This window comes from Lonchura striata, chromosome 24, assembly GCF_046129695.1.
Source record: "Lonchura striata isolate bLonStr1 chromosome 24, bLonStr1.mat, whole genome shotgun sequence".
NCBI classification, from domain to species: domain Eukaryota; kingdom Metazoa; phylum Chordata; class Aves; order Passeriformes; family Estrildidae; genus Lonchura; species Lonchura striata.
The window spans coordinates 1,457,367-1,478,360 of NC_134626.1; the positions used below are offsets into that span (position 1 = coordinate 1,457,367).

General features: G+C 42.2%; 1 protein-coding gene across 4 annotated transcripts in view; it reads right to left on the reverse strand.

The window, feature by feature from the left end:
- Positions 1 to 20,994, reverse strand: part of CLSTN1 (calsyntenin 1) — a 29,645-nt gene continuing 8,651 nt past the window's right edge. The window contains exons 2-19 of one of the 4 annotated variants that reach the window (XM_021537792.2): positions 20,481 to 20,603; positions 16,687 to 16,716; positions 15,123 to 15,318; positions 13,863 to 14,071; positions 13,440 to 13,589; positions 13,155 to 13,340; positions 11,807 to 12,055; positions 10,819 to 10,940; positions 9,919 to 10,081; positions 8,759 to 8,809; positions 6,941 to 7,098; positions 6,174 to 6,322; positions 5,460 to 5,686; positions 4,971 to 5,141; positions 4,239 to 4,384; positions 3,488 to 3,623; positions 3,048 to 3,232; positions 1 to 2,399 (exon numbers count right to left, since the gene is read on the reverse strand). In XM_021537792.2, coding sequence (XP_021393467.1) covers positions 2,208 to 2,399; positions 3,048 to 3,232; positions 3,488 to 3,623; positions 4,239 to 4,384; positions 4,971 to 5,141; positions 5,460 to 5,686; positions 6,174 to 6,322; positions 6,941 to 7,098; positions 8,759 to 8,809; positions 9,919 to 10,081; positions 10,819 to 10,940; positions 11,807 to 12,055; positions 13,155 to 13,340; positions 13,440 to 13,589; positions 13,863 to 14,071; positions 15,123 to 15,318; positions 16,687 to 16,716; positions 20,481 to 20,603 — 2,843 coding nt within the window. In that variant the 3' untranslated portion in view covers positions 1 to 2,207. The remainder of the gene's footprint in view (positions 2,400 to 3,047; positions 3,233 to 3,487; positions 3,624 to 4,238; positions 4,385 to 4,970; positions 5,142 to 5,459; positions 5,687 to 6,173; positions 6,323 to 6,940; positions 7,099 to 8,758; positions 8,810 to 9,918; positions 10,082 to 10,818; positions 10,941 to 11,806; positions 12,056 to 13,154; positions 13,341 to 13,439; positions 13,590 to 13,862; positions 14,072 to 15,122; positions 15,319 to 16,686; positions 16,717 to 20,480; positions 20,604 to 20,994) is intronic. The other 3 variants (XM_077788097.1, XM_021537793.3, XM_077788098.1) reach the window with 3 other exon arrangements.

Here is a 20,994-nt window from a genome sequence, read left to right on the forward strand (position 1 = left end):
TTTAGAACCAGAAATTTATTGTAGCTTATAGACTTTCCAAACTGACCTGTTACCAATATACACATCTGAAAAGTTATACCCACAGTGGCTACAAACTGCATCAGGACATTACAACCCCTCAGTATTACCATTAAGTCATGATCAGTTTTGGTCTAAAATACAGCAGCTACAGCAACAGTATATGGAAGGATAAGTCTTCTACACATTAACACAGGACAACTGTCAGACATAAGTTAAAAGTTTCCCAGTTTACTTAAAACTAGCAGTTAATTACCACATAAGTAGTCAAAACTGTTTTCCCATTTTAGAAATCTAAAATTTTACATAAAAAAAAAACCAAAACAACCCCAAAAAACAGTAAGTTCTGGTGTGGGTTCTTTCCCTGCTGCCAGGTCCATCTCTAGTGTAAAGGCACTCCTCAGTGGGTTCCCCCAGAGCAAAGCCCCATCGATCCCGTAGGTGAGAGCAGGGCTGCCCTGGAAATCCAGCTGTACAAACACGTGCTCAACCCTGATCCTTCATCCCTCTGGTGCTCAGCAGCCTTTGTGCCCCTCTCTGGCCCTTCCCAGTGCTCCTGGCCCTGCCCTGGCCTGGCTGTGGCACGCTGGGCTCTGCACCCACACCCAGGAGCAAACGCTGGCGCTTGGCTTACCGTGCTCAGGAGGGAATGCAGTCCCAGGCTCCTGCTACAGGCAGAACAAGTTACTCTTTAATCCACTCCACAGATATCGAGCAGAAATTCATTATTCACGACTCTGCATCAGACCAAATAAAGTTAAACAACCCTGCCTGACAGGAAAAACAACCCCCCCATGTTTGTACCTTCCAGCTACTGCCCTCTGCAATCCCAAATTGGAACTGGGATCAGAAACAACCCAATCACATGAATTAATATGATTCCCAAGGTTTTCTGGTCGGATAGTTTATGCTACGGTTTTTCACCAGCAGGAAAACACAATTACTAAGTGTAAACAAAGGCTTAAAACACCGACAATCTGAATTACTGTACAAGGGGCTGCAGGGGAGGAGCAGGAGTGTTCAGTGGTATCAGCTACACCCCAAACCCTCCCACTTCCAAATTAGAAAAAATGAACAACAAAAACCCCCAAAATCCCTATCCATGTAGACCGGTAGCCTGGGTGCTCAGGTAGCCAGGTCTCAGCCTCCCCTCCACCCAAACCTGTCTGCAGTGTGCACAGCCCACACTGCACTCCAGGCACGCTCCCCAGAACTAGCAGGAGCTGTGGCCACACCCCACAGATCTGCCCACCGTACATGTAGTGTTATTTCCCCAATAACTTAAAAGCCTTCATGGCAAGCCTTAATTGGAGATAAAAATAAAACTAAAAACAAACTGTAGTGCACAGGGGAGCTAAACCTCTGCAGAGGCTCCTAAAGCCTTTACAAAACTCACAAGCTTGTCTGTTCCCTCTGCAAAAAAAAAAGGAGATGAAAGAAAAGGAAGGAGTTCAAGGAGAGCGGGGCATGAGCACACATCGCAGTCAAGGCCAAGACAGAGTTACTGAACATCTACACTAAGAACTGTGCCCGTGCTCCTGCTGCAATAGGATGAGACTTGGAATAGTTCATGCTGCATGATTTTTCACTTTAGCATGTTTTAAACCCCAATCCCTGTTTTCACTACCACAAATGACGTAATTACATAATTCCAATATATTTACAAAATATTAAAAAGTCTTGTTAATCTTCTACATATTAACCTCATTCTGCCACTTTACACATGCACTAATTCGGGGAAAAAAAATTAAAATAAATCAACAGGCTGAAATGAGCAGCTTTACCCTTTGTCAACAAGCAATCTTTGCATCTTTTAGAAAGAGAAAAAGGAACAAAGCCAAGTTTGTTTCACTGAGCAAAAAAAGACAGTTCAGAATTTCATGTGCAATGGCTACAGAGCTGTAGAGTCACTTAGCTGAGATGACAAGAAGAAAAAAGTGCAAGGTGGTTCCTCACAGAGTGTAAAAAAAATCCAGTCACTGAGGCATGGCTGAAGGAAGGAGGTGCTAACTACAACCCTAAACATCAGGAACTAGCTGACAGAACACAAACACGGCTTGTGTGGGGGGTCAATCTACTGGCCAGAATGAATTTTTTGTTTTAAACACCATGAATCCTTGGTACCAATGGAGTGTGTTACAGTGGAGTCTTCTAGAGCGGGAACAGAAAGACAAAGGGAGCAGCTAGAATCAATAACTGAGGGTAGAGTCATCCCATTCCAGCTGCTGCTGTCTGTTAACATTCTGTTGGTCCTCCTCCTGCTCTCCCTCTTCCTCCTCACTGCTTTCAGACTCTGCACTAGTGATGTCATCTTCTTCTCCGTCTTCACTTTCTTCTTCCTCCTCCTCCTCCTCTTCACTGCTGTGTTGATCCTCATAAGTCTGTTCAGACAAAAATTAGCTGTCATTACCATACTGGCCAAAATTCTTTTTGTTCTTTATTCAAGGTATTATATTGAGGAAGAGCTATTGCAGATTCCTTGCTGGATTTAGAAGTTCAGCAGGAATTAGACAGAAACCAGAAAGACAAAGGAAGTAGCACGTTGTAAAAAAGTTCTGTGACACTGCTGTCAGTCCTGGCACTCTACACAAAATGGCTCTGAAGGGTGATCCAGTACTGCAAATTCTACTGGAAAAGAATCTTACAATAGGACATAGAGCCAATTTTCTAGAAATTCAGATGTCAGCCATAGGAGAGGGACACATCATAAACACAGATGTTTTGACAATAAATTCCTGCTAGTTTAGACAAAAGCAAGCTGTGTTTCAGGCACTGTGCACATGATGAACACTAGTGCTGGACACTGGCCTGTAAAATGCCATTCTCCATCATGAAACTCTAACCCCTGCAAGATCCCAACCAACTACAGCAGCTAGTAGTTGCTGTACAGCAGTTAGAGCCAACTGCCCTTGGCATTTGGCACATTCGTTCTAAATCCCCAGCCTCTGCCCCGTGCCCAGGGCTGGTTCTGCCCTCCCTGTGCCCATGGCCAGCCCCAGCTGAGGAGGCCAGCAGCTGCCCAGGGTTACCTCCATGGGGTTCACAGTGATGGTCAGAGCAGAGTCGTCCCAGTCCATCTCGTTCTCCTTGCCCGAGTCCTGGTCCCGCATGGTTCTCTGGTGCGCGGCGCGGATCCGGAACACACCCAGGATGATCATGAACACCAGGAAGCTGACACACACCACGATCACCACGGTGGCTGTGCTGGGGACCACTGCAGCCAGGAAACACAACACACACACAGCTTACACCGTGCTAACAACTACTCCCCTTCCCATCACTGCCAGAGGAAATGGCTTTACACCAGTATTTCAGTACATTATTATATTTCATATATATTACACAAAGGCAGTTTGTCTACAGCCATTTAAAAGTCAGTAGGAAAGAACTAGGCTTCATTTCCTTAAATATAATCACATCAATCTGAAAGACAAGAAAACAGCTCAACTCAATGGCTGAGAATCCTGACCTGAAAAGGGATGAGGGTTTGCCAAGTTGTGACCAGAGAGATCAACAAAGGAATGATGCACTGGGTGAATGAACTGTGGCTGTGCAGCAATGTGATTGGCATGTTCCACTGGGCTGGCTGTGTGGATAACATTCACCTAGACAAAAACAGAAAGTGTTATGCTTCAGAAACCCAATAGTTTAATTCTGAAGAGATAAAAATAATGAGGAAAAAAATTAAAATTTTAGTGTTTTTAATGCCATTTTCTGCTGTACTTCCATCTATTTGATGTGAGCATACTAAATAATAATCAACCTGTACCCTGCTGCAGAGGAAATACAATTTTAGCCTCTCTGTGCTTGCAATCCCTTAGTATCAGAAATTTACACATCACAAGCAAAACAGCAAAGGGCCCAGCACACCCATCTGTGGCATCCCAGAAGTGACACACAAAGGCCACTCAGCTCTGTGGTAGCACCATTCTCACTCCATTTGCTAAATTAATAATCTGTGTTTTCAATGCAACCTTTTCACCTTCACACCTCCATCAGCCACACTACTTCTTCTACAAACAACAATTTTATTTCAAGCTGAAATACAGAACTAAAACCACATTTATATATAAAATACTGCCTGAAACGCTGACATTTCCTAATACTTATTTACAGGACAAGACCTAAATCAATAATTGATCGATTATCCATCAGCTGAGGCAAGCAGTGCCATGCTGCCGAGCCGTCCGGGCTCCCAGCCCCTCGGGGCAGGCACCCACCTCCACCTGGAACTCGTTGCTGACGTAGCGGCCGTTGAGCTCGGAGCAGAGCAGCTTGAACTTCCTGTCGAACAGAGACGCCGTGTGCCAGTTCCTGTAGCGGATCAGGTGCAGAACCTCCTCGTAGTTAGCCATGGTGTCCACCCCTGCGGGGACAGCACAGCTACAGCAGCTGCTCTGCAAAGGACTGGCACCCTTCACAGCGCAGACAAATACTGCTCTGTTCCTTCACCTAGAGTTTCTTGGCCAGCAGATGTTCAAGGATGCAGAAATGGTAACACCACTGACACACACGTGTGGCTCCACTGAAATCCTGTGGGTTGGTTTTGTGATAAAATCCTAAACCCAGTGAGTCTTTGAAAGGATTCTGGGAGCTGTTCTATGGAATACTTCAACATAACAGAAAAGAATGATGCATGCTCCTAGGCACTGGAGTACCCCTGGAAGGAACGAGCCTTTTCTGGGCAAAGTCTAACTGCAGTTCCACAGTCCAGAGGTGACCTGCTATTTGGAACAGAGTAAAGAACAGAAGGAAGGTTCTAGAATGTTGTATTTTCTGGAATCACAGCTTTCCACAGAATTGCTTTGCTTGGAATTCTAAAGGTACTCCAAGTTTGAATTTCTAAAAAAAAATGAAGTATTTGGGGTAAGGTGTAACAAACCACCTCTCTAGAATTACTCCCTTTGTCAGTCCCTTCAGACCCTTCCAAGAGCAGCAGCAGGAACCCCTACCTGTGATTATCATGCCCAGGTTGGAACTGCTCATCTCAATGCCTTTCTGCTGTAATCGTGTCATGTCAATCTCCAGGCTCTCTTGTTCCTGATTTAGCTCCTCTCCCAGCACTGTCACCTCACACATATCCAGGTTGTGCATGATCTCTTCAGATACCAAAGACTCTTGGACTAAAAAACAGAGAAAAAGCCAAAGATTTAAGCAGAAACACCAGAACAAATATTAAAATCTAGGCCTGAGGAGAACAAGTATTCACAAAATAATGATTTAAAAAATAAAATACAAAATACAAACAAGGGATATTTACATGAGGATAATGGCCTGGACTTCTTATCATTTCCAGGTAAGTTTTTGTTAGCCCAGACCAGAGGATCTACATCTTTTTTTCCCTTACTGGATTCTGTATGAAAAGCCCACAGCTCTCTGCAAGAGGAAGATGCTCCCCAGGAACACTGAGCCAGCTGAGGGTGGGCAACAGTGGCTGTTACCTGTAGGATCTTCATCCCCATCTCCCTCGGGCTCCACCTCCCGGGTGATGGTGCTGATGATGCGAAGCTCCGGGAAGAGGGAAACGCCCTCGGAGCTCTCGAACTCTGAGGCAGAGCGGGCAAAGTGGTTGATGCCACTCAGGCTGATTTTTGGCTCCTCTGGCTGCAAGACCATGACATACCCCTCCACAGAGGGAATGGAGACACAGGCCTCTTCATTGAAACACCTGAGAGAGAGAAGCAGTTTTGAAGTCAAGATGGTTATTTCAGATGGAAGCACAATTACAGACAGTAATTGCTTTATACATTTTTGAAAAGCTGTCTCAGACCCAAGAGTCTTAGACAAATTCATCAGCTGCCCTGGAAAGTATGGAATAGCCACCAAGGGAGCAATCTTACAATTAATTTTTACTTACAGTTACCATTTGGCCTCATTTCTACATTTTGACTTAGAGCCACAGGTAACCCCTTTAGATGAAGCTGTGACACTGGAGACGCTCCCAGCACTCTGGCAGTACTTTCCTCCCCATCTCACACACTCCCTACTCCATTCTCAGGCAGAAAGCAGAAGGCTGGTGTGGAAAACATCAGCTGTACTGAAATGCAGGATGGTCACATAGCCCAGGACTTCTTTGTTTCTCCCAAGTGAGATCCATGAACACCAGGCTCCACCAGCCCTGCATAGGGATGCTCCAGCTCAGCACCAGGACGTACTTGACAGTGCTGGTGATCTTCAGCCTCCGAATGCCAGGTGTTGGGAACTGGCGGGAGTTCAGGTAGGAAATGTGCTGCATGGCCTTGTCCACCCTGTCAATGTCATCCCCTTCTATGGTCAGCGTTGACTGGCTCGGGTTCATGTGGAGCTGAAAAAAAGGAAGAAAACTGTAAGAGAGCACCCAACGGAGTGACATGATCTGGCAATTCAAACTGGAGTTCAGCTCTGCTAAATGCAGGAGAATTGCTTCCATATTCAAAGCAACAGGGTCGTTACTTCCCGGCCTTGTGGCAGTCTGAGCTCCCTACACTGCCTTACCCCAGTGCAATGCATTTGTGTTTTATTCTTTAAGAAAAAATCTAAGCACATATCATAGTTCTGGTTCTAGCAATACAGAAGAGAGACACCTAACATATAAGAGAAATTTAGCTCTGTTCACACAGCCTTGCTACTGAAAAAGCCACATAATCTCATTTTATGAAGCTGCTTGTTAAAGATCTCTTATTAGACAATCTGCACAGCTGGTAAAACAGAGGCTTACAAATATGTAAGTCTTCTCTTCAAGACTTAAAAGACAGCAGAGTAACTTTTACTCCTAAGACCAGGTTTATACAAGAAAAGTTTCCTAGTTTTATGTATTAATGCAGAATGCCACAAGAGATGAGCTTGTTGTATCTGGGGCACCCTGTTAACTCTGCCAGTAAAACTTGCAACTCTTATCAGGGAAGGAATATATATGTTCCCCTTTATTTATATGCAAATTTACCTTCACACCTTTGCCAACACCATCAGCCATCTGCAAATCCAGCCCCTCTTTGCAAGTGTAGAGGCAATCAATCACCTTCTTGTTCTCCAGTTTACCAGAACGGATCATCAGCCCTGCCAAACTGCCTCGGAAAAACTGAGCCATGCGCAGTTCACCACCTTCAAAACACGAGGGAGGAAAGATCTTTACTTGTTATGATTATTTTTGATTTTTCTTTTGTAAAACAACAAGTATGCCAGCTGATACACACAGTATTACACACATGCAGGTTAGTTTTCATCCATTCTGGGTGTTAACCTTGTGATTATGGTCAGGCATAAAGAAAGAATTAAACAGGTCACCATGCACGTGGCCTTCAGACAGCTGTGGCCACCTTGAACTGACTGCTCCATGACAAACATCTCAAAAGAAGCCCCATACAGCGAGGTGGTGCTCAGAAATCAAACACAATGGGATGAGCCATGAAACCTCAATCTTCCTGCTGAGGTAACACCTCCTTCTACTCAGGACACAGGACAGCATCCCTCCAGGTGCAAGGATCTCCACCTAAACCAGCACTGCAGGTTCTCCCTACACCCCAAGGGTAGAAAGGAGCTTTGTAAAGTCATTCAGTTCATTCTGAGAGAGGTGTCCAAGAGCTACCTGCCCCCTCTAAAGGTGCCATCTTCTCTCTGCAGATTCAAGTGAGCAATTTAAACCCAGGCACCTCAGCTGAGTTAAGTCTGATAAGGGCAACCTAACAAACCCTTGATGTTTTTGAAGATGATGTCATAATGATCAGCTAGTCCATCTTACTAAATCCTGGGGCCACAAAATACCACCTGGAAATGTCTGTTTTCAAGCCCATTACTTAACTAAGCAACCTGATTTTAGAAAGATGGTCTAAACTTGTTTTAGAAGTTCTAAGTGATAAAAGATCCTTGATACAACTCAAATATTTAGTGGTGAAAATTATACAATTTTCATATAGCTTCAGCTTCTGGAGCCCCTGGATGCTGCTTCCTCCTTGCCAAATTAAAATGTGATGCACAGCTAGAAACCTCTTGCCAGTTACATCTAGACTATCCCAGCAATTCTTAAACTTTACAGGAAGGGCATATATCTTGAATTCACTTTTAAAAATATACACTAATTTTAAGTATCTCAACTCAAGACACAAAACCCACTGAACTACCACTAAAATTTGTTACGAGGAAATAACCCTGGAGCAAATCTAAAATAACCGGTAGCCAAAGCTTTTTTGCTCATTCACAATTAGAGATTTATATAAATATCTGACCAAGTGAGTATCCCTTGTGAATTACAGGTCTGTGTTTATGAGCAGCCTGATCTAAATATGAGATCAGTCTTGTTCTGAGAGAGGAGCAAAGGTACCCGAGTTCCAGAGGTCCTGCCCAATGTACTGAATAAATTCTATAATAAAGACACATACCTACATGCATAAATACATACATTTATATAGGATGATGTGTGTTTATGCTTTAACAAAACTGGATGAAAAAGATTATAGCTGCTATTTTACAACAGCAACTTTTTTCACCACTTCACTGCAATCCCAACCGTTGCAGATTTGTACATGGAAGTACATTTGGATGCAACCAAAAAAATACCCCAAACAAACAAAAAAACCCAAACCCAAGCAGAAGTCAGCTGATGATGCTCTGCAAATAGAAGCACAATGAAGACACAAGCCTAGGAGAGGATTATGTGAAGGTCAATGGCCCAAATGCAATGCCTGCATTTCATGCTGTGTGTGAGATGAAGCAATGTCTTGGCTTAAAAATGAAATAAAACAGTAGGGAAAAAAACTCCAGCAACCTGCAGAGGTCTCGGGCACAGTTTCATTGTCATTTTCACTTCCTGCATATTCTGTAGAAAAGCAAGACAAAGAATAGGACAATAGGGAAAGGACCAAGTAGTTACAATTTGGCAAACTCGCAAACCCCAGAATACACAAAGCAGCACATCCCCCAAAATTTGCTTATATTGGACCCAGCTCCTCAAGGATTACGAGATCTTGGAGACAAAAAGCTGCAGTGCAGGGGAAGACACATCACTGTGTTGTTGCAAGAACAGTCATGGCACCACAGCCCAAAGAGCCCCACACACAAGCAGCAGGGACACCAGCAAGAGCTGCAGAACCAAGAGAGGAAACCCCACACAAACCACCTTTAGTAAGATGATACAAGTCTAACAACTGGCTCCATTTGAGAGGAAATTAATGTGAGATCCAGACTAATACAGTAGATCACCAAAAGGTATTGTAAGCTGATCAAAAGACGCCATTATCAACACAGATTCCCTTATCAGTAATAGAATCACATGTATTGAGCAGTCAATTTATCAAATGGAAGCACCAAAAATTAAAATTGGCTTTTAATTTTTTAAAAGAAATGTTAAAAGAACTTCTTCAGAAGGATAAAATCTTTTTCCCCTTGGAGAGGAGCTGTATATACAACTTAGAGCAGCCTAAATAGCACAGACAATAAAGCAGATGTCTATTTTTACAAACAGAAATGGTAAAATACTCAAGAGACAGCACTGCCGTGTTGCTCTGCAGAGCTGTCTGCTGGACAGGCTTCCACTGATGAGAACATTTTTCCTACAAGATGCTTTTCAACCTACTTGAAATGAAGTGTTCTGCTTGATAATCTGAAGTATATGAGGTATTGTTACAACTCCTATTAAAAATAACAAAACAGTATTCCTCATGGCCACCACAAAAATGTTGATGAAATACAGGCTGGTGAGCAGCCCTGTATTTCACATACCTGTGGCCAACGAGAAAATAAACAAACACTCCTTGAAAAAATTACTCAAAGTAAATACGTGATACCAGCTTGGAGTAAAACCCATCTACAAGAGGCAAAACAAGTTACATTTCATGCACTAAAAAGATCTGCTGGGTACCTCTAGACAACCACAAAGATTTCATTAAAAGAAGTTAATTAGAAGTATTAACAATTGTCAGTAGTTACCTTGCCAACATGCTCCAACCACCAGCTGTGTTTCTATCTTGGAAGGGTGGAGTGGGTAATCCTCAGTGACTGGGAAAGGATCGTAGGAAACCCCATCCACGTAAAGAGACACCGCGGGAAATTCAACGTTGACAACATAGTGGTGCCACTCTTTGTCACACACCTGAATAGAGAGTTTTGAAAATTCTGTCTTTTTTTCCCCCATTACAGTTCAGAAACTTATCTGGTGCCATGTTTTACATAAACATACATGCAGATGTACCAACGACCTACAACACAATCCTGTACAGACACAGCTGATCTTTCACACACATGGCACACATCTGAAAAGCAAACTGACTGCCAAACATTAATAAAAAGTTTCTTTATTATGTTGCCAAAACAGGAAGCTGGATATGCTTCCTTTCCTTTAATTTTTATATTAAATAACAGCATATTTCAATCTAAAAATACATATCTACATGTATGCACATCCTGAAATACTGTTATAAGACAACCTGACTTGACAAAGGACAGGTATTTGTTGAGAGAAACTGTTAAAAAGCCATGACTATTTATCACAGATCCAGAGCACTGAGAAAATGTCAAATGCTCAGAAGTACTTGAATCCTATAATCAACCTGGAGTAAATACATCCTGTTTTCTCATGCACTCCACCTTAGAGTGCATTTAGTGAAGACAACTGATGTCACAGCTGTAAGACTGACGCTGTATTATCTATCAAGATGAAAAGCTGAAGCTGCCACTTGATACAAGCAGAAGCAGCACTGCTGGGCTCTGCAGAACAGCAGTCGGGAGTTTGGAGTGGCAGGAAGCACTCATTACTAAGGACACTGCCAGGGATGTCAGTGCTCACTGGCTTTCCCTCTGGCACTCCAGCACTCAGCCCTGCAGGCTCACCTGATTGAGCTTCCAGTGGAACTCGGCAGGTTTGTAGCTCTTGGCCTCGGAGGGGTCCTGGCGGAGCAGGAAGACCAGGCGGCAGTTGTGCACGTAGAGGGTGTAGTGGTGCCGGTTCATATCTGCACGGCAGTAACAATTAACAATTAATTAATTAACAATTAATGCCTGCAAACCTCACCTACAAAATCCACCTGCTCTGCAATTTCACACTTAAATATCAAAGTCACTGATAGGCTGTAATCAATGCAGAAGTAAATCAGGCAAGGTAAGAGGAATGTAAAACATCTGCAGCAGCAGTGAGGGCAAACACTCTTGAAGAACTCATGAGGCTGCAGAACAGAGAAGTCTCTATCCAAACCCAACCTAAACCAAGGCACAGCACTGAGCAGCCAGAGATAAAACCTGTCAGCAGGAGAAAAAGAGCTCTATTTGCAAACAAAAGAGGTTCTTTTGATACAAATGGCAATTAGGGAAACAGGGTTATCACATTTCCTTCTCATTAATGGCATTTTCCAAATCATTGTTTCTGTGTCATAAGCAGAGAGTGAAATTATGCACAGAATTAAAAAAAGCATCTCTGGAGAAAGAGAAATTATATCTTCCTAAGGAAAAAAAAGATAGAGCAGCAAATGCTGTCACTAGACCTGATATGTGTGTCTTAATGTTTTTAGGCAGCTTCAAGAACAAGGCTATCTTTGGAGATGCAAACTTGAGGCTGCAGTGCCAGAATAAGTCATCTACCACAGCAAAAGAAGTGCATAATGTAAACTGAAACAGAATTAGAAAAACAAGTCTGCCCAATCTGAAGCTACATAATCTAAGGCCGAGCCTGAATGTAAGTAAGCACAACAGTGATTTTTAAAGTCAACTTCATATAAATTGCAAGAAAACCTTAAGGTAGAGAAAACACTGTCACATGTACTGCCAGAGCACATAAAAAACCGACCAACCAAAAAGACTGTTTATAATTGAAGTATTGACAAACCTGTCTTGTCTGAATTGCACAGAATTGTCTCTTTCTCTTTGGTTCCAGGCCCATGCCTCATCCATACTGAAATCATGAAGGGCTCTTTCAGATTGACTGTGACAACACCATCTGGAATCTTCACAGCCTGTGTGCCATTAAACTCGAAGACCTGGTCGCTGTCATGGCCATTATCTGTGGGCAGCCCCACAGTCCAGTTAGCAGCACTGCTTGGAGGGGGGAGCAGCTCAGCTGTGCCAGAAGCAGCACCTACAACACAAATGCTCAAATGAAATCAGAAATTTAAAAGACCACCACTGGTTTCAAATTCAACTGTTTACCTCAGCACTAATTTCTCAGCACTAACTGTCAGGATTATGCACTACCATCACCCAATTCTCCTTTTAAATAGTGTGGCACTAATTACAGGCATCTAATACCATGGCAACTTCCAGAAATTTCACTTCTGGGTAGACAATCTCAAAATAAACAAAACCGTTTCAACCTCCACAGCTATAGAATGATATTTTGCCTCTATCTCAGGAAGCCTTTCCTGAATGCCACTTGCCCTTCAGCCCCACGAGCACGATGCCCTTCTCTAGACACTGTAGTCAGTGTGAGAGCAGAAGTGAAGCAGCTGAAGAGTGCACAAGCACCCCCTCCCAGTCACTGCCTGCCTGCAGCACCGTCAGCAGCAGGTACCTTTAACGTCACACTGACCTCAATCAGGAATTGCCTGCCTCTCTGGGCTTACATGCTACTCAGACTTTCAATTACTTTCAACTGTGCTTGAAGACATAAGTCACGAGTGATAATTTATCCTGTAATCCCAATTCTTCCATATGGCTACAAAGGACTTCACTGACTTTTTGTAAGACCTTTAACTGCAGCGTAAGTGGATGCCAAGGGCCTTTATTCCTGGGCAAGCACGGCACAAATCTAACTGATCCAAGTTAACTGTTTTTTTCCAAACCACTCTTTCTTAGTTTTCTCCTGTGTTTCATCATGTATTTCTCAGATTGCAGCCATTACGTCCATCATGCTCAGAAAAACAGAGGTTTTAATGACTATACCCTTCCACACAAATTCTTCCAGCTCTTGATTATGAATTTCATGCAAGGGACATTATTAGTCTACGTAAGACAGTAGAGAGGCAGAAGAGAGAGATTCTTTACCACATTTAAGAATTATTGTAGAAGACACCTTCAGGCAATTTCATGCCTTTTGCTACCAGTGAGGAAATGAGTTGAACAAAACTATGTGCAATTGAAGACCAGATCTACTCACTGATTTCTGGTCTAACACAAAATTCAAAGTAAAACTAGTAAGCAAGAGAGAACCACTTTTATTTTAACAAAAGCCTTCTTACCACAGAGCCTGTGGATGGATTTCTCAGAGTAGGTGTCTCTGTCACAGCCTTTACCAATATGGTTGGTTTCTAGCTCCACCGTTGCTTCCACTGAGGTTATTGGCTCATCACACGTCTCCAAATGCATCCCAGGGAATAGAGCCAAAGAACCAGTGCCAGGCTCATATTCTATTCTTTTGCTCCAACCTGAATATTTATCCAAAGAAACAATATTAAAAGATCTCTCGTGTTTAACTGAAGGTACCAGCAAATGCTAAAAGCAGAGAGGAAAGACAGCAAACTAACCTTGCCAGCCAGGCTTGCACGTAGGCTTAATGCTAATTTTAACCAACACATCCTCAGCAGCTCTCTTCTTCCCACAGTCATAGGCTGTTACTGTCAGTTTATACTGGTGTTCTTTACCATAGCTTAACTTTTCTGTGTTTTTTATATAACCTGACACAGAGAAAAGGCAATGGTCAGACATAAAGACAATTCTTCAGGGTCATTACTGCATAAAACACATCCAGGTACCATTTATGTATTTCATACAGACTTGAATAAACTCATCAGCAAGTGAATTCCCCTGCACTGTTTGACTTCCCAATGCCAGACCCCAGGCCCAGCCCTGCTGGCAATGCCAGACCCCAGGCCCAGCCCTGCTGGCAGGGTGACCCCTGCTCTTTGGGTGCCAGTGCGAGTCAGCCCCGCGCCCGCTCGGTGTCTCACCGTCCTTGTCGATGGCAAAGGGCACGTCCGGGGTCACGATCTCGTAGCTGCAGATCTGGCTGAACTGGGGGGAGCAATCTGCATCCACGGCCTCCACCTTGAGGATGTTGTCGTACCTCTTGCCCTCAATGACCGTGGCCTTGTAGGACTTCTCCTTGAACACCGGGGCGTACTCGTTCACGTCGTTCACCTGGATGTGGACTGTGGCCCTGCAATGACACACACAGAGCTCCCAGGCACTGCAAACCCTGCTCCAGCCAGCACTGGATCCAGCAGCTCCCTCTGTGCCACCAGAACCGTGCCAGTCTTTCAACCTGACAGCTTGGAACTGCACTGCTCCTGAGCAATGAGCTCCCTCCTACCAACCTCAACCCTGTCTCCTCATACCCTATAATACACCACTGAAATGAAGGCAAATGGCATTTATGCTACCAGAGAATATCTGTTGCAAGAACTACACAGATAGGTCTAACCAAGGAATAAGAAAGGAAAATCTGTGTTGAAGGTCTGCTACTCTACTTCTCATCTTATTTAGGCCCCTCTCGTTGCTTCACACAACTGCTCATCTCCCACATGCTCTGCAGATGTTTACACCAGAGTGTCAAACAGTTATTCTCAAGTGGGTTTTCGAGAGACTATTTTATATTGTGGTTTTTCCTTAGATAAAGATAAGCTAAAGACCTCTTTTGTTCCCATTCTTTAATGTAGGCAGAGATGAGCCCCATGCTATTGATCTTGGGTTCTCTGGTGGAGCTGTCTGGAAAGAATAGAAACATGAATGCTTTGGCTTTTTGTTAAGCTTAATAGACTGACTTCTTGAACCAGGTTTTTTGATTTAGAAACTGAATTCCAAAGCAATGTCGAGGCCTGGTACCCCAGTGCAAACTCTACCAACTCAAGACAGATTTTAAGTGTATCAGCAGCTTCCCTGCTTCTGTCCCCACCTGGTTTTCTAATGCAAACCCAGAGACATTGAAGGATAAAGCAGTACCGCCTAAAATACAAATGAAGGCATGTCCGAGCAGTCCATGTCCATTTTGCTGCCCTTTTTATCACTATTATTGCCCTGCTTGAGCAGGGAGGTTGGACCAGATGCCCCAGTGTTGTCCCTTCTGAGCTGACCCTGTCTGTGGCTCCATGAAAAGCCTTTTAGTATGAAAACTTGGTTCCCATTGACTCTCAATACACAGACCATAAATCACCACAAGCAGGAGACCCCTGGGACCAAAATTCCCCTCAGCCCAGCCCAGACTGACTTACTTGTGGGATTTTTTTGCGTTTGCCCCATCTGGTCCCTTCCCACAGTCGTAGGCCTGGATGGTGAACGTGTAGTCCTTCTGCAGCTCACAGTCAAGCTTTTCCTTAGAGCGTATTATTCCCTCACCAGTGGATTTATCCACTACCACTGCTTCAAAGGGAACATTTTGCCCGTGGATTTTAAATCCACAAATCTCACCTACAGAGTTAAAGACAGGTTAGAACTGGTCAACATGATGATACATTTCAAAAATAAATGACCAAATATTTTGCAGCCAGGGGTTTGTGAGGGTCTGTGGACAAAGCAAGAGCACTGTGCTTTAAAATGGGTGAATTCTGGGAACTTTAGTAAAAAGAAGCAAACGTCTGCCTTCCAAGCAACTTGTTTACTTTGCATCCATTCATGCAGGAGTACAAAAGAGAAAAAGAGAAATGTAGACAGGCATTTCACAGGAGTACTTGAGACAGCTCTAGGGCAAGAGTAGATCTTATGTGAGCGTACAGCCAAGGCCACTGGTAATATCTTCTATGCCAAGCTACTGGCAATAGCTGGGCAGCTGGTTTACTTTGACCAGAGCAAGAGGTTAAAATGCACAGTTACAAGTCAAGGGATGAAAAGGCTTCGATTACAGGCTCAGCACCATAATTACAGAAATTCTGTCAACAGATCAAAGAACAAAGTCTTCCTGTGCAATGTACCTGGCTAAAATCAGGGAATCAAAATAAACTACTGAATGAGAAAGGTAGAAATACCAACTTCTCAGGCATCCATTTCAACAGCTATCTACCAACACTGGCCAAATGTTAGTCAAGGAAGCTCTCAGGAGATGTTTTAGAAGGCTTTCCTGCTAGTCAAACTCTTCACCCTACAAACTTGGAAGACAAGTCCCCAGCAGATCATTTTTAAACACATCACAGCTCCGGCTGGCACAGCTGGGTGAGCACAGAACACAACAAAAGCCACTCAATAAACTCTTTGACCACCTACACTGTATTTTTACTTCTGCAACTTGTTATATTTGATGGGGATTTTCTTACACCAACAAACCCCACCATTTTGCTATTATAGTTGCAGTGGTTTCTTAGTACCAACAACACACTCCTAACGAAAACATATCTAGAGGTATTCAAAAAGAGGGGGGTGATTAATATTTTAAACCACTGAAGGCAGTCCTGAAGGTTGTGTACTGCAGGAAGGTGCTGTAAAGCTTCAGCACTTCAACATCACTTCACAAAGCATGTGGAAAACTTCAGCTGTCCCAAAGAAGTGATCTACAAGTGAAAATATCAGAAAATGCTACTTTCCTCCAAACAACTTCTTCAGTGTCCACACAATGTACAATAACGCCAAATAGTTCAAATGGATGTCTGATTTACAGATATTTCTAACCAAGGGTTTGGTTACATAACACTTTTTATCAATATATTTTAAAATAGAAAAAAACTGGGAGTATAAATGGGACAAAAGAGCATGACAGGATCTTCTGTTTCAGTGCTGATTCCCCATTTCATAACCAAAGTTAGTAGGTTAATATTCATAAAAGGGATAGAAAGAACCCTTTATCACCTTCTTTGGTGACTGTCACCTCAAAACTCTCTAAAGGGAAAAAAGACAAACCCATGTCAGTAACAGGAAAGGATGAATGGGAGCAAATAAGGAAAAGGCAAAGATGCACACATTACACAGAAAAGCTTTGGGAAAACTGTATTTTAAAATTCCAGTGGTGATTTGCTGTAACTGTTACAATTTGAGAGCTTTAGTTATGGTAAATCTTTTGTTATGGTTAATCTTTTAACTCCAGGTTTTAATTTTGAGAATTTTGAAATATTTCATAGAACCAAGGCTTTGCTTTCTCCTTTTCTTTTTTTAATAATGCCAACTGCTAAACGAGATATTTTCAAAACTACACGTTTATGAGTAATTGCCCATAAAGTAGAATTTATCTGAATTTATTTACATTATTCTGCATAAAGTATTGCCATAATTTGTGACTAAAAAATATAAACATTAAATTGTAATCCTGATAAATTAAGTTTTAATTTAAGGAGTGTGGAGGGGTGCTATATGTTTTCCTAGCAGTATAGCACAAAATTTGACACAAAAATGGATGAAACTCTATTGCAACAAAATTTCCTCCTAGGTTTGCACAGCTATGCAGGAGCCACAGATGGGACAAGAGTAAAATCTGTTTGCTTCCAGTGTCATCTCCTCTACAGGACATATCTTTTCTAGAAATTTTCCCCCCAGCCAAGCCCTGCCTTGCCCATGGCAGCAGAGCTCCCTTCCTAAGCAAACTGGGGCTGGTGGCACCAGAACTGTCCCATCCCAACACGGGAAGCTGCCTCCAGGGAGAGGGACCCAAGGGCTTGATGGACTTTGGGGATTTTTTACAAGAATCAATAGAGATTCTGCAAGATCTTTTTCAAAGCTCTCCACATATTCCTGCTTTAAATTAAAAATTCCTAACCCCCACAAAATACTACTTGCATCCCAGAATAGCAAGAGGGAAATAAAGGACTGTGGCTGAGAAGTGGTTTTCTCTAGGGGTGGGGGAAGAGGGACTGAAGCCCTGTTACAGGCACATCAAAAAAAAACAAAACTTCAAACATCTGGCTATGAGACCCTCCACTGCACATTCAGCTGTGTGAAGGCATCCAGATACAGCAGAGTCTGTTTCAAATGTAATAGAAATTCAGTTCCTTTATGCATAGTAAAGGGGAAATCCCTGCTGGAGAGCTTCAGCCATCAAACTGGTTTTAGGCACAAACAATAAACGTACAATAAAAAATGTAACTGTCCTTTTTTTTTTTTTTTTTTTTTTTTATTCTTTTTTCAGCAAAACCACTTAGGATCAGATTCTGACACGATTCAATTTGTAATGTAGAAAAGAGCCACTGAGGAACAAGAATGGTCACTGTCTTCTCAAGCAGATCTGTAACAGTGATGGTGCAGAAGACTGATTCCATCCTGTCCCTATGTGCCAGGCAGTTTGACAAGGCAAGCTGGCACGACTATATCCACCCTGTTTCCAAAAGTGTGTCATTTCAGATTTAGAACCATACAAATAACCTGAGAAATAAACGTCTACATAACTCCACTTATTTTCGCACAATCAAATGTTAGGATCCTACCCAAAAACACAGAGTGAGCAAAGCAATTAATGTTACTTTTACTGGCCCCACAGTTCATGTACTACAAAGCATCTAAATGAACTCATTTCGAGATGTTTCGACATGCTCAAAATTGAAATAAAGCAAAAAAGCTCTACTTAAAGTATTTTAAATCTGCAGACATTCAGAAGTTTCACAGCTCAGCTAGAGGGCACAATTAATGAAACTATCCAGCCTTTTGAAGCAGGAATAAATGTGATTTATAAGCAGGAGTACAGCAGTACGGGCTGGAGCAGCCGTTTAATCCTGAGCAGGGCTTTGTTTTGCTGTGAAAGCACATCCCTGGCTCCTCACATGGAACCCCCCAGACGTGCTGGGCACCCGCAGGGTCTGTGCCAGGACGTGAGCACAGCTCCAGCAGCGCTGGGAACAGGCAGCACTCACCCACCTGGGCTCCTCAAGGACAGGCTGCAGGACTGCTCCATTTAATGCCCACAAACACTTCCACAGAGCCCCAGGGCACAGTCCTTCCACATTTATGCAATTCAAACCCAACAGTCTCATACCGAGAATTTCCTTACAACATTCATGTGCCATACTCAAAACTTAATTTCTTTAAATCCACTGGTCTGCTCCTGCTGTTTAAGAAATATCAGTTTTTGAAAGCTAAAATATATTGTTTATACAAATATATTCTGTTTATATGATTTCCATTTGATAAAAATGTTCATTTAATGAAAGCAGGTTTATACAATTTAGATCAACCCAACAGGAAAAGTCTCATTTAAGAAATGCTTTGACATTGGGTTTTCCTCTGCAAACACAGCAAAATATTTAAAGATATTCTGACAGTACTTTCTTGAAAACACTCCTATCCAAGAGGTATAAAACTGCCATTTTCAGAATCTCTTCAATGTTGCTGAACTACCAGCACCTACATTTAAAGCACTTAAGAACTGAAAGAGGTGATTCATGTTCTCCTCATCCCTGAGAACACAATTCAGGCTTCCCATTCCTCTTCTTAATTAACAGATTTTGTGTATCCCAACACAAGCATCTTCATTTGGCAATGAAAGTTTTTTGTCCACAGACAGCAGTTTTATTTCCAGTTAAGACAGCAGAAGAGCCTCTGCCATATGTACCCAATACATGAGGAAGTTTGAATTTCAGAGGTTTAGTATTATCTCTCAGCTTCTGAATAGCAAATTTCCATTATCTTCAACTTCATTGGAGATAATTACAGCCTTATGATAATGCAACAAAACTGTTACTTTAAGCAGTACCTCAAGAAAATTGTGACCAAACTGCCAAAAAATTGCTGCACTCAATGCAGTCAGGTGCTGAACCTTTCAAATGGCTCTAATTTAATTTAATCACTCTCCTCTCTTCCTCCATAAAACCAGGCCAAGCAATGCTCCCAAAAATGGCTCATGTCACATCCTTTAGGTACTTCACTAGGACTCTTAACCCTCAGATTTTGCTTAACCAAATAAGCTTCTCCAAATATCCAATTTAAGCTTGTGTTATCCACTACAAGTAATTTCAATACCTGCAGATGCCTAGTGGTATTCATCAAACACCTCATTCTAACACCGTCAATTTCAAAAATAACTTTCCATAATACTGCATCCAATTAATGAATACAGTATTCCTAAACAAAAGTTTTCAGAAAAAAAATCTACTGAAGAAGTTTATAAGAAAATTGTCAGTCCTGACAACTAGCCCACACTTGGAAAATATCTTGCATATCATTCTCTATATTCTTTGCTAGAGGAGAAAAAGCCTTTGCTTCAGCCAGAGGAAGTTGTTCAGGTTTTAAAATACCCTACACTGTTAAGCAAACTTATCGTAAACATACAATTTTAATTCTACTAATTAGTATTTTCACTTTATTAAGACACAAATAAAAAATGCTAAGGAAACCAAAACTCTCTTCAGAATGGTAAGAAAATCATTATTTCAGAACTCCCACGCTGAATGCTGTGAAATGTGGAATCTAGAGGATTGAGAAAAAGGATACAAAAACAAAAATAAACCACCAGAAAAATTACCACATGAAATTGAAAGAAGCAAAGTACTTTCTGGTTTGGACACTTGGATACAGCTGCAAACCTGAAACAAAACACTGGTCCATGCACACACATTTCCTAGGATCTAAAAGTCTTAAATGTTATGCTACTGTTAGGGAAAACACACTAAAACAGAAAACATTTCCACATCTTCAGACAGAAATGCAGATGAATTCTTTACCTGCAAAACGCAGAGGTGCATCTTTGTCCAGGGCTATTAGAGGAGGGTCCAAGAGCACTGTGTTGTCATTTTCTGTAACTATGCCATGATAGGTTGTTTCAATCCATGGCTTATGCTTGTTAACTGAAAGGAAACAAAATACCAAGTCAAAATATTTGAAACTGACAGTATCTTTTAAAAATGCTTTATATTACTAATTTCAGTATTTTCCTTTTATAATTCTGAATCAAGGTTTTAATAAACTAAAAGATTTGAGACAAAATCCTAGCTATGTTCAGAAAATTTGAGTGTCCCTGTAGGCTTTTCAAAAGTAACTCAGAGAATTGTTCTCATGTCAGCTTTTTGTCCTGTATAGGGGGTTTCACTATCATTAAGGAAACAGGTGGGAAAGAGGATAAACTTCATCTCTGTAGTAGTTGGGAAACTCCACAAAAAAATCTCACACAAGAGCATCCTTCAGCTCTCACTGAGGAGCCTCAAATTGATCACCTGAGACTGTCTCAAGATGACTGGT